General features: G+C 33.8%; 1 protein-coding gene across 1 annotated transcript in view; it reads left to right on the forward strand.

Moving 5' to 3' along the window:
* Positions 1 to 16,955, forward strand: part of LOC145248700 (fibroblast growth factor receptor 2-like) — a 380,337-nt gene that overhangs the window by 322,071 nt on the left and 41,311 nt on the right. The window contains exon 7 of the mRNA XM_080110355.1: positions 4,993 to 5,034. Within this exon, the coding sequence (XP_079966481.1) occupies positions 4,993 to 5,034 (42 nt within the window). The remainder of the gene's footprint in view (positions 1 to 4,992; positions 5,035 to 16,955) is intronic.

A 16,955-nucleotide genomic window follows, 5' to 3' on the forward strand; every position in this document is an offset into this window, starting at 1 on the left:
AAATATATATTTATATATATATATACATATATTGAAATATATATATATACATATGTAGAAATATATATTTATATACGTATAGATATACTACATATATAATATATATCTATAAATGTATATAATACATATGTATATATACATATCTATATATGTACATACATAAATATATACACACATATATACATATATATGTATACACACACATATATACATATATATGTATACACACACGTATATATGTATATGTACATGCACATACATAAATATGTATACACACACACACACACACATATATATATATATATAGATATAATACATCAGTAATGAAACTGTTTCATTTTTCTACAAGTAATATGTTTACTAATGATTATTCCTCTGCATTATATTGCTTTCTGTTATTCCCCTTTGCATACATACATACATAAATACATACGGAGAATATTTATTTAAGAACCATGTTAGATATGTTACACGTACTATGGTTTCATTGACGTAGATTTAATGGATTTTTTAAACGGTAAAAGGTCGATTTCCATCAATGGATCTATAGCACGTTTTTGAAATTTGTAACATGTAGTTTTAAATAAATAATTTGTATTTTAGCTCTTGCATTTGCCATCAGCACTTTATAGATTTCTTTCCACCATATCCTGACTGATCATATATATATATATATATATATATATATATATATATATATATATATATATATATGTCTTATTTGTAGTATTCCGAATTTTACTAGTTTTATATAATTCAGTAATCGTTCATATACCAATACATTTTAAGCCAAAACGTGATGACTTCAACTGTAAGCTACAAAATTATCATATTTCATAATTGAGCATTCATATATTCTTTTAACAAAAACCAAGACTTCAAATAATGGGTTGATAGCAACAAATAGTGTATTTCATCGTTAGTTACAATTGTTTCAAGACTATTCGGACAAATCCAAACATTATGTTGTTTGAAAAATTTCACAAGAACAGCCTTTCTTCAGACTTATTGAATAAAAGCACTTTGCAAGGATGAGATATAGGTAAAATATTTTCGCATGTTTTCTTTTCCTTATATGAGAAATGGTTTCCATAATGTTTTATTGTTAAAGTGTGTTTTTATTCAGTAAGTCTGAAGAGAAGCTGTTCTTGTGGAAATTTTCAAACGACATAATGTTTGGATTTGTCCGAATAGTCTTGAAACAATTGTAACTAAAATACACTATTGTTGCTATATGTTATTATATATTGTTGCATTCTTTGAAGTCTTGTTTTTCATAAAACAATATATTATATATATATATATATATATATATATATATATATATATATATATATATATATTCGCACATTCACACTTCTGAACAGTCAGATGTGTAACTTATATATTTAGCATTATTTGAATTATTCGGACTATGGTTTTCATCTTTGATTTTATTTTCACAACGTTTCAGCTGATGTAACATCCAAACTTGTGCATCTTGTCAAACAAGAATATTATTCCACGAAGGCAGCTGGCTCTCATTTAACTTTCATAATACTCTAACTTAGAACTGATTATAACTTTATATTTTTATCCGTTGAGCCTCGGATCCCATGAAATAAATAAAGGGTTCCATTCAAACTTCTGTTAGATTCCCGAGTTCGACAAAATGCCTCTGGAAAAAATCAGAGGTTACATTAGACGAGACGTGAGAATAACATCCAAGATGAGAACAATAGTCCAAATAATACCAATTATCAGTCCTCATCTAAAAAAATATCCGAAATGTAATAGAGATTTAGATATTCAATGTAATAGCCAGTACATTGCTTGAACGAACTTTCACAAGGAGTGAAATGGTTGAGTTTAGGTTATTTTTACGAAGATACCAATAACCACAGATACATAATGATTCATCTCTTTCTCTACTTATATATAAAGTCACATTTTGTGTGTGTGTATGTGTGTTACTTCCTCATAGGTTCCGAACCGACTGAGCCTATCTTTTGCAAATTTCACACAAAGCTAATTTATATGTCTGGCAGTGTTCTTAGATATGTTTTGTACAGAAATTCATCCGATAAGTATCGAAAATCGAAAAAAAATCCTACCTTAAAAATATCTTTTCTCTCTTATAGATAAAAAAGAATAATTTTTACAGAGGAATATTTTACGTTACACCGGCCAAAGGAAGATAATAAAATTTCAGCAAATCATTTCTTCTTTAAAAAAAAACCCCAGATTTATTATAATCTGGAGATACAGCTTAGTGGTAGAGCATTCGACTACAAATCGAATGATCCCCTGTTCAAGCCCAGGTGTACCTCACCATTTTATTTTAATTTTTTCTTATTAATGTGTTCAATTTATGATAAAAGAAGAATACCATTTAAAATCGCTGCAAATCATTTCTTCGTTTACATATTCGGATCACAAGTGACTTTTCCACAGCATTCATCAAACCCAAATATCAGCTGACGTGATATTGTAATTAAACACAGATGGAAGTTGATGAACGATATTATCATTATTACTGTGTGTGTGTGTGTGTGTGTGTGTGTGTGTGTGTGTGTGTGTGTGTGTGTGTGTGTGTGAATTAGTCCACCGGAAAAATTATTCCTCATAATATACAATAATCGATAGACGATTGATTCTATAATACATACACGATCTGCTTAAATTAAAATATCATGTGTAAGCGTATTGCACGACCAGGCAACGCCGGCGTCCAGCTAATAATTAATAAGTTAAGTTTGGTAGATAAATGTTTGATATTAACCCATTAGTACTCAGTCATATACATCGTCATTGTTGTTGTTTCACCACGTTTTGGCCAACTTATCCTCTGGCCTTCTTCAGGTGTTGTTTCAACAACAATAAAAAGGGAAATGAGGATAACAGTCCGCAAAAACTGAATACTCAAAAGTTCTTTGGTTAGTAGTTTTTATAATCAAACTACATTGTTATAGATTGTAATAATGAATGCGCTATCCTTCAGACTCAAATAAATATTTGAAAGTAATTTTGCTCAAATATAATTTTGTATTTACAAAAGATTTTTGGTAATAAATTAAAGAAAAAAAAAAGAATTTGGCCACTAATGGGTTAAAACAAAAATATTTATCTACGATAAAGTTGTCCCCCCTAAGAAAAACAACGCTACAGCTTTATTTTAAAACTTTGAATGAAAAAATCAACTCTGGTAACTTAATTATGTAGTAGAGCTGACATCTATACAATGCAGTCGCCTTCAGCCTCAATCACTGCCCCGAACTAGGAGCATGCCTTTCCACAAGTGTCGGTGGGAGCTTAATGGATGTCCGGTGGATGGCAGCAATCATATTGATATTGATGATGTTCTCAATGTATGACCAAATGAAGTAGTTCAGTGGGTTCAAGTCGGGGGGGGGGGCAATGAGAGAAGGGTACAAAGTCGTAGCACTCCTTCTGAAGCCAAGTCTGGATCTCTTTGGACTTGTGGGTTGGCGCCGAGTCCTGCTACCACACCCAGGGTTTGCCAGTGGCTACCTAATTGCACCAGGGAATCACTACATTTCGGCACATCCAGGTACACTTTAGTGTTGACTTTCAAGCTGACTTCAAATATGTGAGATGGCATGATGCGGTCCTCACTTGAAACTACACCAAAAACCATAACCATGGCCAGAAACTTCATTGAGCTATGTCCTCAAGCATTGAACTGGATTTGCATTTTGAGGGTGCTGGCAATGGTCCTGTTGTAATAACTTGGATCGGTAGAGAGCATGAGTTGTACAGCGGCGCATCTCTGATCTCACTCGTTGAACATTATGTCACTTTCAGACATGATAGAAGGCTCCTACCGCTCTTGGGATTTGTATACAAGTGGTCTATAACAAAAAAAAAAAAGAAAAGAAAACCAGTTTTCATCAAACGGAAATGAAATCATGTCGTCTTTTCTAAGGCAATAATTTTATGGTTCCACCCTGTAAAAAGTTTCAAAACATTTCTTTCGTTTCCTTTTTCTTCAAATTCTTTGTTTACACGATTCAATGAACTTCTTTCAAGACTCGAGTCTGAATAAATCTTGATATCAACAATGCATGCAACAAACTTATTAATAACTCTGAAACACTCGAAAAAGTACAGAACATCTGTGACCATTTTTATATGCTCATTGGCATCGGAAATCCATTTCTGGCTTTCTTTTGGTCAAATTAGGTATAGTTTTTTTTGCAAAATTGTCACTTTCGAGAATTTTTCAGAGAATCTTATTGATGTGAGTGATGGATGGACATAGTGAAAGATTCCATCAGGACATTTCAGTGATGAAGAAACGGTTTAAACAAAAATGGAAACCCTGGCACATTGGGAGACTATTGCTGGAATATAAAAAAGAGAGGATGACACTCGACAACAAGAGGGTTAAGTAGGCAAATGCTGTTTAAACTGACAATTTTTCGTTTTTTCATTCATAACTAATAATAATTAAATATGATTTATAGTACATGAAAACGGTGCCTAATCCAGAGAAATAAAGGTTGGGATATTTTCCTGACAACGAAACAGGTTTTAGGTGGCATGTACTTTTTTTCACTTGAAATTTGTTGCATGGTGTTATTAATCAGTATGTATCTGTGGTTAATGGTATCTTTGTAAAAAAATATCCTAAACTCAACCATTTGATTCCTTGTAACATTTCGTTCAAATAAAAAAAAAAAAAAACTGTTTCATCTTATAATTGAGTACTTTGTTGAATATCCGTCTATGGCGATAATCATGGAGGAATTGAATGTGTTTGAAAACTAAATTAAGTTCTGAATTTTTTTTTTTTTTTTTGTCATATTTATCTATTTATTTCCTTTATACGCTCAAGAGTCCAAATGGAATGCACAATATATATTTAAAAAAAAAAAAATTTTGAAAAAAGAAAATTGGATGAATTACCAAATATTTCTCTGTTTTTTTTTTTTTTGTTTTTTTTTTTTTATAATCATTTAACACTATTTCCTTTAACATGGCACTTTCCAGGGACTAATTAACCATTTTAAGCGAGGGAATACTATTCTGCAGGTAAGTATCACCAATGATCCAAAGTTGCCAGTTTAGTATGATTCTTACTGTTATCTTGGAGATGTTGAAGAGTTCTTGTAGGATTCTTGGCATCTTTACGTCTGACCGCGAAAACTTTCCGATGGATGTTTCTCATTTGTTTGTAGATATTTTTTTTTTTATTATTTTATTCATGATTCATAGCTCTTATTACTTTCAAGGGTACTTCAACTAAATATGATCCACTTTGTTTTTTAACTTTTGGAAACAACTTCTAAAACTTTAATCAGTGGCTAAGTGGTTAACGGCACGTTCTAATGACCTGGATGTTCCCAGTTCGAATCCAGTTCATTCCATAGAGTTTTATCGATGATTCATAGCCCTTATTACCTTCAAGGATACTTCAACAGAATATAATCCACGGTTTATGGTTAACATTTGGAAAAAAGCTTATAAAATTTTACTTAATAGGGGTAATAGTTGCTAAGTGGTTAACGACACAGACTGAAAACCTGGATGTTCCAAGTTCGAATCCAGTTCATTCTGCAAAAACCACTTTCATCAAACCCACACCTGACCTTGTGTCTGACCTTCTGGGGCGGATGTAAATGAAATAAAAATTTAATTTATGTGACTAGTATTTATTAGTTGATTGTGTTTATTTTTGTGTTTTATTAAGGGGTATCCGTTTATCAAGGCCAAGAGCCACTCAAGGATCAAGGTTAATGATAAAGGAATGATTGTCAGCTGAGAGGTAGAAAATAATATGGGAGTACAAATATTGATCAAAGGCTGGGAAAATTAGACATTAGTTCATATTATATATTAAATAATGTGGTTATTCGTTATAGTTGATATTATGTTGTTTATAGTATCTCAACTAGGGAGGTTTCCTTGCTTCACAAAACTATTAGAGTCAAAGCTATCGTTGATGATGTGCCCTGTTCCTTGTTGGCTGAGGTATTTTTGGTCTTGTTCAGTTCTATAAAGTCCGCCTTCCCAGGCTTTGCCTTCTCCATTTGAGAAGAGGTTAGTCTATTATTAATTGCCTGAGGTACCCCTACCGGGGAATGCTGACAGAACTGACCCCTGCATTTTTTTTTTTTTTTTTTTTTTTTGCAGGCTAGAGTGCTCTTCCTCTAGGGCGCTGGCTCTTTAAATCCCACTTTCCGACCTCTGTGTCACATCATGCCTTTATAGTAGGGAGATAAATAACAGCAAAAAGAATTGTGAATTTTATTAGCGACTCCACACTTTTGGGGGATCATTTTTGGTTACGAAACTTAGGTAGTTGCTTCGATACAAACCAATTCCAAAGGTAACAATCATACTAAACGAAAACATTACTGGTAAGAACCATGCTAAACTGGCACCCAAAATTGTATTAGAGAAATAGAAATTATGAAGCATGTGTTTTGCCAATAAAATATTTTAATTTGTATTTTTTATTGTAGCTTTTGGGACTTCAAGTCTTGATTTCGTAGAAATCATTTCCAGGCAAAGCTGCTGCTGCTGCTGCTTCTTCCAATATTTCCCAACTAGGGCAAGTGGACGGTTCTGTTAGAGATTTTTAAAAAACCTTGTTGCAATATTTTTGGTAGAATAATGAGGGGAAATATTTACTTGCTTCCCACCAAATCAAGATGTGACACAAGAACGGAAGGTGGAGATGTCCAGTCAGTGCCCCTAAAGGAGGGACACTGTGGCCTAGCAAAAATTACCGGGGCATCCCATCAGCATTCCCCAGTAGTAACACCTCAGGCTGCAAGCGATAAACTTGCATCACCGAATGGCAAGGCCTGGAAGGGTGTACCGCCTAGATAATACCCAGGTGACGAACCTCAGTCCAACAGGTACTGGGCTAGTTCCTGGTCCCTCACCTTTCAGGCTAATTGTTAAGAACGGAGTCTTCACTGGTACATTCTACCCAGGTCTCCAAGCAACTGAAGCAGTGAGTAGACCAACCCTACACAATTCAAAGAATAATGCGGGTAGGATTACAAAGAATTGCAAGGCTTTATTTATATAAGGTTGATAGGAACTGACCAATCAAATGGTGCTTCACTCTGCTAAGCAACCAATCAGAAACTGGAATCACTCCATAAATGTACTGAATCTTAAAGAATGTCCACACATACTTTTCAATTTTCACACGAGAAAGAATTTTGCTTTTTGTCTCAGGACTCTTTGGGTTAACTACCTACCGGAAACATTATTCTTCGTCTGCAAGCGTTTACAATTCAAAGCTGCTCTGGATTGATTCTGTCATTTTGTTTGGAATAATATTTCTCTTCTGAAACTTAAATGGCGGACAACTCTAAAGTTATTGCTTTTTTTTTTTTTATCGTCCAGCTTTGGGATCAGACAAAAACCCAAATCGTTTTTTTTTTGTTTTTTTTGTCTTTGTTCTTTTTTATTTAACCCTAAACTAACCCTAATCTACTTTTATTACCTTTAGTAACAGTTATTGTTTTTAATTTGATTTTCATTCTTTTTTTTTTTTCTCTGTTGGCATTCGCCAATTTAAAACTTAATCAGTTTACTTGTCGTCTGTTTTTCTTGCCCTCTAATTAGATAAGCACTTCGGCATTATCAGAAAAAGCTAAATGAAAATTTGGTTTTGTCTGCTTCAAAAGCTGTACCAGTACCAACATTTGTAACCGAGTAGAAACTAGAGGATGTTGGTGGGGTTTGTAACCCTAACAAGTTTTTATAACATTGACTGATCACGCTCACTACTACATCCGGTCACAAGGCTGCCACTCTATGCTGATAATGCTTAAGTCCTACCAACCAACTACAGTCTTTTATACTAAGACCCCCCCCCACACACACACGCAACCTTCCTCTTTTTTCCACACAAGTTAACCTTCCATCACACCATACGTGCCCTCCAGGGCCCTGGTGACAAGATCAGAGTGTAGTATCTGTTCCAACAGATACTGCAAGCAAAGAACGGATGTGGGGGCAACCCCACATACCTGATCTTTAACCAGCTCCCATTTTCCACCTCTCGGGAGCTGACCCCCTTTTTCCCTTCCCCCTCCCTTCACTCCTCACATTAAAAATTGGCCTTGTGCCTAAGTTGCTTGGTGGGAGAGCAAATAAATACCCACACCATTTAAAAATCTCTATCATGTTAAATTTCAAAGCTTGTATCCATTATAAAATATACACAGTGTTTTTTAGTTTTGTTTTGTTTTTTGGGTTTTTTTTTTTAGTGGCAGTGAACTTTAAATTAAAATAAATCACAGAAAAATATTTTTATTATACAAATTAGTGGTTCATTCCAAAGATTAATTTTTGGCATTTCATATTTAAATATGGCTTGCACGTATATAGAATAATCTAGAGGTCCAATTTTAACAAACTCTATGCATTAAATAAGGCTGAATTTTGGCAATAACGCGTTGAATGGTGTCTTCCAGGTGGTCTATTGTGTTTGGTTTATCAGCCTACATAGGGAACTTTACATATCCCTAAAGAATAGAATCGAATATGGGTTGAATTGCACAAATGAGGTGGCCAGTTGGCAGGTCTATTTCGTGAGATTATTTGTTCGTCAAATGTAAATAAAATAAATTAGCACAATTTGCAAACGCTGTTCGAGTGACAGTCTCTTCATGAATAATTTCCAAGCCAAACTGAATTACAAAATAACCAATAGTTGCCAAATCTGTAATTAAAAAAAAATAGTTCTAAATTTAAAGTTTGCTGCCTTAAAAAAGAACACTTTATAATTTATTGAATGTTGAAAATTACATTAAAGTTTATTTTTTACTTGTATTATTTAGAGTCTTCAAACTACCATTCTCATTTTGAGTGTTATTTTCACAACGTTTCAGCCGATGTAACCCCCAACCTCCTTGTCAAACTCGAGTATCATTTTATCAAACTTAGGAATCTGCACAAAATTTTGAACGAAACCCTTTATTTAATCCATGAAGATAGTATGCTCTTGTTCCATCAGCCATTACTGTCCTAAGAAATTTACAATTGCATTTTGAGTTTCGCCCTGTACTGAGCATTGAACCTTCAATCTCCAGAAGAGTGTAACTTTACAACTAAATTTTACTAAGTACTTTATCTACTACGCCACTGGTTGTTGTGAAGAATCCAAAGGATACGAATAATCAGTCAGCATCTCCAAAAATTGAAAAACATTTATTTTTATGTTAAAAAAAAAATTACGTATTAGTTCCTATTTACAATGCCTCCCCACGGGACAGAGTTAGACACCAGGGTCGTTTTTTAATGTGGAAAAAAGGAAAAAAAAAAAAAAAAATTGTCTCAGTCGTGAAGGATTTCTCCTCCACTGACAGAGAACAAGAAATTGAAGTGCAGCACTGCAGCATCTGAAGAACAGATGTCCCAAAGGCCAAGAAACGTATTAGTTTGTTTAAAAACTAATTTCTTAACTCGTATCATATATTGCGGTGCGGTAATGGTGGGAGTTATGGGACTTTAATGCTAGCAATGTCGTTGTGTTCAATTTAAGCATAAATTGAGACTTTTAAAAAATGGTAACAATGATTATTTTATACTTTAAAGTCTTTTTTTTCTTTTTGGGTTGTCTTTTTCTTATCCCCCAAACAAAGCAGATAGCCACTTAAAGTGTACGGGGCTACTATTTGTGATTATGTATAACAGGGGACTGCAGAGAGTTGAGCAGTGAGATATCTGTTCACATTACATTTAAACTCCTGCAGTTTAATACAGTCAGGAAAGCAGCAAATAGGAAGGGAATTTCAAAGTCTATCAGTCTGAGGGAGGCAACTATTGAGTAGAAGGCTTTTCAGCATCTAGAGACCTCAACAGTGAAGGGATGAAATTATGCTGCTTGTCGGGTTAGTTGGGGGTATGTACATTGAGGGGACACAAGTGCTAAGAGTTCTTCAAAACACATTCCATTAAAGTATTTGTAAGACAGAAATGTGACATTGTGGTGATGGGACAGAGGTCGGAGCATGGTCAATAGTGCAGGACCTATTAGATTTGGGACTCTTTTTTGAACCCTGTCTAAAAGTGAGGCACAAGTGGTAAATGCATCAACTCAGATATGGCTATAATACTCCATGCATGAGCAAATTGTGGCTGTGTAAATATATAGGATGCTCTCTGGTCTTGGTAGATGGAGCCCCCTTCTTTGCAGTAGTCTTGGCAATGTCCTCAACGTATTTGTTCCAATTCATGTTTCCTGTGTTGGGTAGGATGTTATTTATTATGGCAATCGTTGGTTGAGAAAGTTTTTTTTGCAGTTGTGAAAGGAAAGAAGCTTAGTCTTAGTAGCATTAAATGTCACCAATCATTTACGGCCTCATTCCACTACAAACTGGAGGTTGTTTTGAATTTAATTCCTGATTTGCATGTCTTTCCTTTTCTTTGGTGGTAGTAAACTTTAAATAAAAGACGGGCGGATACATGTTGACAAAACAATACAAAGAAACTCATCTGAAAAAGTTAGTGTATCATAGTGAAAGGTGACCGTGGTGAAATGGAGACTTACACAGACTGACGGCCTGGTTGTACAAAGTTCGAATCCAGTTAATTCCATATTATAACTTCCGTTATGAATGTTAGCAACCTTCCTCTCGTCTCTAATTCTAGTAAGAATTGGGGAAAACAATCTGGTGCTTGTACAGTATAATAAAATGCTTTAAAAAAATGCATTCCAAATAAAACACAATTACAAACATACGTGTCATGTCGAAATTAGTAACAATTCCAAAAGTTTGCGAAAAATGATTGAGTAGAAGATCTGCAAGAACTATTTTTTACAAAGATAAAAAAAAAAAAAAAAAACGGATATTAACAGTCTGCTTTTTTCCATTTTGAAATGGAGGGGGGGGTCTCAAAATAATATATTTCACTTACCTTCCCTGGCTTTTAAGAACTCTTCCACATTGACTAATAGATGAAATTCAATAAGTTTTATTTTTACTTATAATTAATCGTTTTTTCGTAATTTGGGGAATTTTTACTCTTTTCGACATGACAGGTATGTACGTAATTGTTTTTCCGAAATGCATTTTTTTAAAATCCTATTACTACACAAACATTTACTAATCTCAATAGCCAAATAGAGTCAGTAAACAAAACAAAACAAAAAATTCTTTTTAATAAGAAAATAATAAATTAAATAGTTTTTTTGTTTGTTTTGTTTTGTTTTTTTGTTTTTTTTTGTTTTTTGTTTTTTTTTTAATCGTCGCATCGTGCCGATTCATGCGAATATACATATTTCAAAAATTCTTACGAAAGGGATTGTTTTCCAAGGGAAATAACTCTGAATACGAATACGAAAAGTTATTTCCCTTGGATTATCTTTTCTTTTAAGGAAAATAAAATACAAAAAAAAGTGTTTTTATTAATTTTCTTTTTAGTTCACGTGTAAGAGCGGTATCCTCCATATTTTTATTTTCGTTGTTTTGTTTTTCAATTTTTCAGCGGATTATTATCGAATAGACAAAATGTACCAGATTATCAAAAAATCAATCAATAAATAAATAAATAAAAGAAAAAGTCAATATTTACATATTTGTAACGGTGGTGGTGTAGCTGGTGTCACTGGTGTGTGGTGTACTGGTGTGGTGTCACTGGTGTGGCTGGTGTGCTGCTGCTGGTGGTCAGTGTCTAATGCAACGTTTTAGTAAATCGACCACACATTTTAGAATCACTCAACGTTTTTAGGCAACTTTAGCAAACTTAGCCTTTTCAAGTAGTTTGGCCTTTTTTTTTTTTTTTTTTTTTTTTTTTAATTCCCCTTGACTATCTTCAAGTTTCGTCACCCGACATTTACAATTTTTAAATTAACAGGAAAATTCTTTAGTATACTTATGCATGTGCACAGTTTCTAATATAATGAATAGATCCCCCCCCCAAGTTGAAATTGAATGCGCATGCGCAAAAACAAACATGGGTACCAGTGAAAACAATACAGAATACAGACCCGAATAACTCTAAGTTTTTAGTCGGTACTCTAGTACATATTGACTATTATTTATGCTATTAGGTTGATAAATGAAAAAACCATGTATACAAAAAAGGTATGCGTGTTGTCGTCGAGTGGTTCCAATATGGGGAACTAATTTATTAAATTAGAAACTGTGCACATACGTTAGTATACAAAAATGTTTTCGTGTTAATTAAAAAATTGTAAATATCGGGTCACGAAACTTGTCGATAACGATAAATTAAATATAAAATAATCGGATAATGGCAAATTTCAAGCAAACTTCGAAAAAAGGATAAACTTGTAATATTTGTTTATTGGTTGTTATAACTGATAAGTGGATACAAATATTAGCTGGAGAGGAATATTTTATTTTCTTAGCTTTTACATACTTTTACGACCTCGGTATTTATATAAAGGGTGGGAAAGGATGCCCTAGAGGCCACAACAAAAAATCTATGAAATGAATAACGTTGGAAGCGTGTAGATTCTAACTCCATATAATTAAAGACAGACGAATATTGAAGGTTGAGAACCGACTTTATTTACGATCAACAATTTGTATTAGGAGAGGCAAAGTGTTCGTAGGATGGAATGTGATTTAACAAAGGAGATGAATATTCGTAAAATGTTTGTAGGTATGTATGAATTGACAAGGAATGAATGTTCGTAAAATGTTTGTAGGTATGTATGAATTGACAAGGGATGAATGTTCGTAAACTGTTGATAGGTATGTATGAATTGACAAGGAATGAATGTTCGTAAAATGTAACTTATCTTTTGGAGAGGATTACGGTAGGCCGGTCATCCTGCTGTCGGTGATGCGTGTCCTGGCTTATAACTGGAAAGCGAGTCTCTTCTTTCATCAGCGCTAGCAGCCCGGCATCTTCGTCTTCTTTCTCCTCCTCCCTCCTGGTTCCCTAAAAACCCTCGTTTTATAGTGGCAAACTGGCTCCCAGTGACTGTGATATTTGAGGTGTTTATTTTAGGCGCGGAGCTCTGCCATTGGTTGATAATGATAATTATTTTGTGGTTATCTTATTTTTTTCTTCCCAAGCAGAAGCGATGCGTGGAGCCATGTGCAAAAGACGATTTTTCATTTTGTCTCTCATGGTGGATGCGTTAACATCCGGTTCGCTGCTAATTCTCATCATGTTCCCACACTTTTAGAATTCTGTGTCTGCTCTTCGCAGGACACGTGTGACAACGTAGAAGCCTGGAGACTGACTGTCCAATCCTTTTTAGGTCAATCATCGGTCAAAGAGAGAGAGAGAGAGAGAGAGAGAGTGTGTGTGTGTGTGTGTGTGTGTGTGTGTGTGTGTGTGTGTGTGTGTGTGTGTGTGTGTGTGTGTGTGTGTGAGCGAGCAGCAACAGCAGAAGAGAAAAGGGAATAGATTTTTGGGTATCTTGGTTAGTTGAGTTCTTTTAGAGAAAAAGAGGATTAAAGAAACAATGTCTTTTCTTGATGGTAGTCGTATGTGGCCTGAGGTCACTTAGGTTTACTCCTACAAACTGTTTAAAAAAAAAAGTTAAATTCGCGAAATTTGTCCTAAAGACGTCGAGTGGTTCTAAAATGGGTGATTGATTTACTAGAACATTGCATTAGAAACTGAGCACCCCGTATAAAATATTTAAATATTGACTTTTTTTTTTTTTGGTAGATTAGTGTTCATTCGATAATAATCCACTGAAAAAATTGAAAAAAAACAAAAAAAAACGAAAATAAAAAATATGGGGAGGTGCTTGTACACATGAAGTTTTATTATTATTGTTATTATTATTATTATTATTTTTATTTTTATTTTTATTATTATTACTTCGTATTTTTGGAAAATTTTCATGACTATTGAATTAATTAGTACTATCCGATTTTTTTTTTTTTTTAACAAGTCTTTTCTACTTATCATCATGACCGTCACTCGAATCGAGTATACAGGTTTCGAAGAGCTTTATTTCTTGGTTCTCATATGAAAAGACAGTCCAATTCAAGATCCATCCATCCTATAACAATTGTGTACATAACTGATTTTTGCAGTGCACTATTTTTGCTGCTCTCAGCTCTTCAGCGTGATGACTCCGTTCACTTCCAAACCTTTCCGTGCCAACCCCTATTGCATTCCACCACTCTGCTCTCCAGAGTGCATTCGCCTCCGATGTTATGTAATCCGATCCACACATTTTCATATCCTCCTGCACACAATTCTTATACCACTTCCAATCCTCCTAGGTCCTGGATATGACCTTAAACTATATCCGATAGTGAGGGACCCAGCTTGCAGGCCTTAGGGAGTGTGGAGCCACCCTTTAATTGCCATTGCTCCCAGGTCCACTCTGACCCAGAATGGTACTACCTGTTAGGGTCCCAACTATGGGTTAAATAGAATACGACTTAAAAAACAAATATACTATATTAAAAAATCGTTCTTCAAAATCACCAGATTCGGCATTAAATAACCTGAAAAGGGTTGATATGCCGTAAAACAAAACAACCAACCAACCAACCAATCCTCCTAGTTTCCACAGTTCAAAATATTTTCTTAGGATAGGACTGGTCCTCATCCTTACAACATCCTATCTCTATGAATTATATAATTTATCTGTATATCTATAAAAGCAAAAATGTGTGCGTGTGAGGACACTTCTCAACCTATATACTCAACAAATTTTTTATCTACAGACTTGAAATTATGGAAAACTATTTAATCGGTTTCCATCCGGAAGAAAAAAAGGCTGCTAAGGGGGTCAAAATTGAAAAATTGGTACTTGAGCGATCATCACATTTTATTTGTTTGTCAACTGTTTCATGACTGTGCATGCGTGAATCGTTTACATGACAGTTTCCTGATGTTAAGAATAAGTAGGTTTGAAAACCCTTTTTAAAAATCGTGTCAAGCTGGCCTGTTAGTTATTGTACTTGGCTCGCTGTCTTCAGGTTTTGGTTTCGATCTCAGCTCGAGTACTGTTTGAATTTCATTCTCAACCATTGGTTATATCACAATCGCATTCATAAAATATCAATATGCAGCACAATTGTTTCTGTCTTTTTGAAATCAGTTGTATATTGAAATAAAAATAATGATGAAGCAATAATCCAGCTTCAAAGATCTTATAAAAAAAAAGGACCGTTACGGTCCCTAACAAACTCTTCTGTTATTTTTTATCTATAGACTTGCAATTTAATATATAGGGTATTCAGACTTGGGGAACAATTTCTTATTGCTTTTGAGCTGGAAAAATAGCTGCTACAGGATCAAAATTTGGAATTTCAAAAAAACACATATTGAAATAAGCAAAGGGGAGATTACTATGTAATTTCATTACGATATAAAAGCCCCGATGCCTGAGAGTCAACTAATTATTAATTTATTTATTGCGGACTCTTATACTCATCTTTCTTAGTTGTTTCACAACGTTTCAACCAACTATTCCTCTGGCCTTCGTCAGGTGGTAACGACGATAAAGGTCAGAGGAATAGTTGGTTGAAACGTCGTGAAACAACATCTAAAAAAGATGAGGATAAGAGTCCGTAATAAATAAACTAATAAATAAAACTCATCTCAATAATGAATTCCAATTAGATAATATATCAACTAATTATGTGTACAGATGTAACTGTTTAATCCAACACCTGGGCCATGCCGGGTACATCTGCTAGTATATATATATATATATATATATATATATATATAAAATATATATGGCGATTAAACTACACTGAATATTCTGCGTTTCATCCACTGTAGGATTCGTCAGGCTTATGTTGAAAAAACGCCTGACGAATCCTACAGTGGATGAAACGCAGAATATTCAGTGTAGCTTAATCGCCATATATATTTTATAAATTACTAACTAGCTCTACCTACGTATTGAGCACTTTTGAAGTAAATACTTAAAGTTTACGCATAAATCTATACTTTCGTATATTAAATTTGTGTGAGTAAATGAAGTAGTTATATATATATATATATATATATATATATATATATATATATATATATATTTATATATATATAAATGAGTTTTCCCTCGCTCTGACATTGATATTAAAAGCCTACTTTTTCTATTTAAAAATTATTAATGAACTTCTTAATATACTCATTCATAGACATGTGAGCAACCTCATGAAAGTGAACTAATTTGCATATTTCTTTAAAAAACAAGCATTTATTAATTAATTCATTTCTTTATGGTTTCCTATTAGATATTTGGTTTCATTTAACCATTACACCTAATTATTTATTGCATAGTTTCTACATTGTGCATAATTGCATAAAATTTAGCATGAAACATCCTAGCACACAGACATGTTTATATATATATATATATATATATATATATATATATATATATATATATATATATTTAATTGTCCGCTTGCTACATTGGTCATACGACCAACACGTTGTCACAAAGACTAACCCTCCACTTCTCCGATTTCAGCTCAATATCACAGCACTTAAAAAAACATGGCTGGCATCATTCTGACTTCAGAAGAATCATGGTAAAAAATACCAAGATCCTACATAGCGATACTAATGTAAAGAGACTAAAAATACTGGTAGCTTTATACATAAAAGCGAAACAACCCCAAAGAAATAATATACATTATCAATGCAGTCGATTATTGTACAATGCGGTTACATAATAATTAAAAAACAAAAAAAAACAAAACGGGACTTGAGGACTATCTTATCATGTTATTAAATGTCATGTGGTGGGCGTACATAAGATAGTTTAGAATTTTAAAAGATAGGAGAGAGAGAAAACATTAAAAGAAAAGAAAATGCTGTGTGGTGGGTACGAACTTGCAAAACTTAAGTTCGTAAGCGAACACGTTATAGATCAGACGACGACGACACAGATGTTATTACGTCGCAAACATAGATTTTTAAAATGAATCAACCGTTCGCGCATGCACGATTAACAAACAGCGTCGATACCAATGTTTTTACTTAATACCCCCTTCAAATAAAACGGCATTTCTACATGAAAT

This window comes from Euprymna scolopes, chromosome 27, assembly GCF_053919585.1.
Source record: "Euprymna scolopes isolate OS-2025 chromosome 27, ASM5391958v1, whole genome shotgun sequence".
NCBI lineage: Eukaryota > Metazoa > Mollusca > Cephalopoda > Sepiida > Sepiolidae > Euprymna > Euprymna scolopes.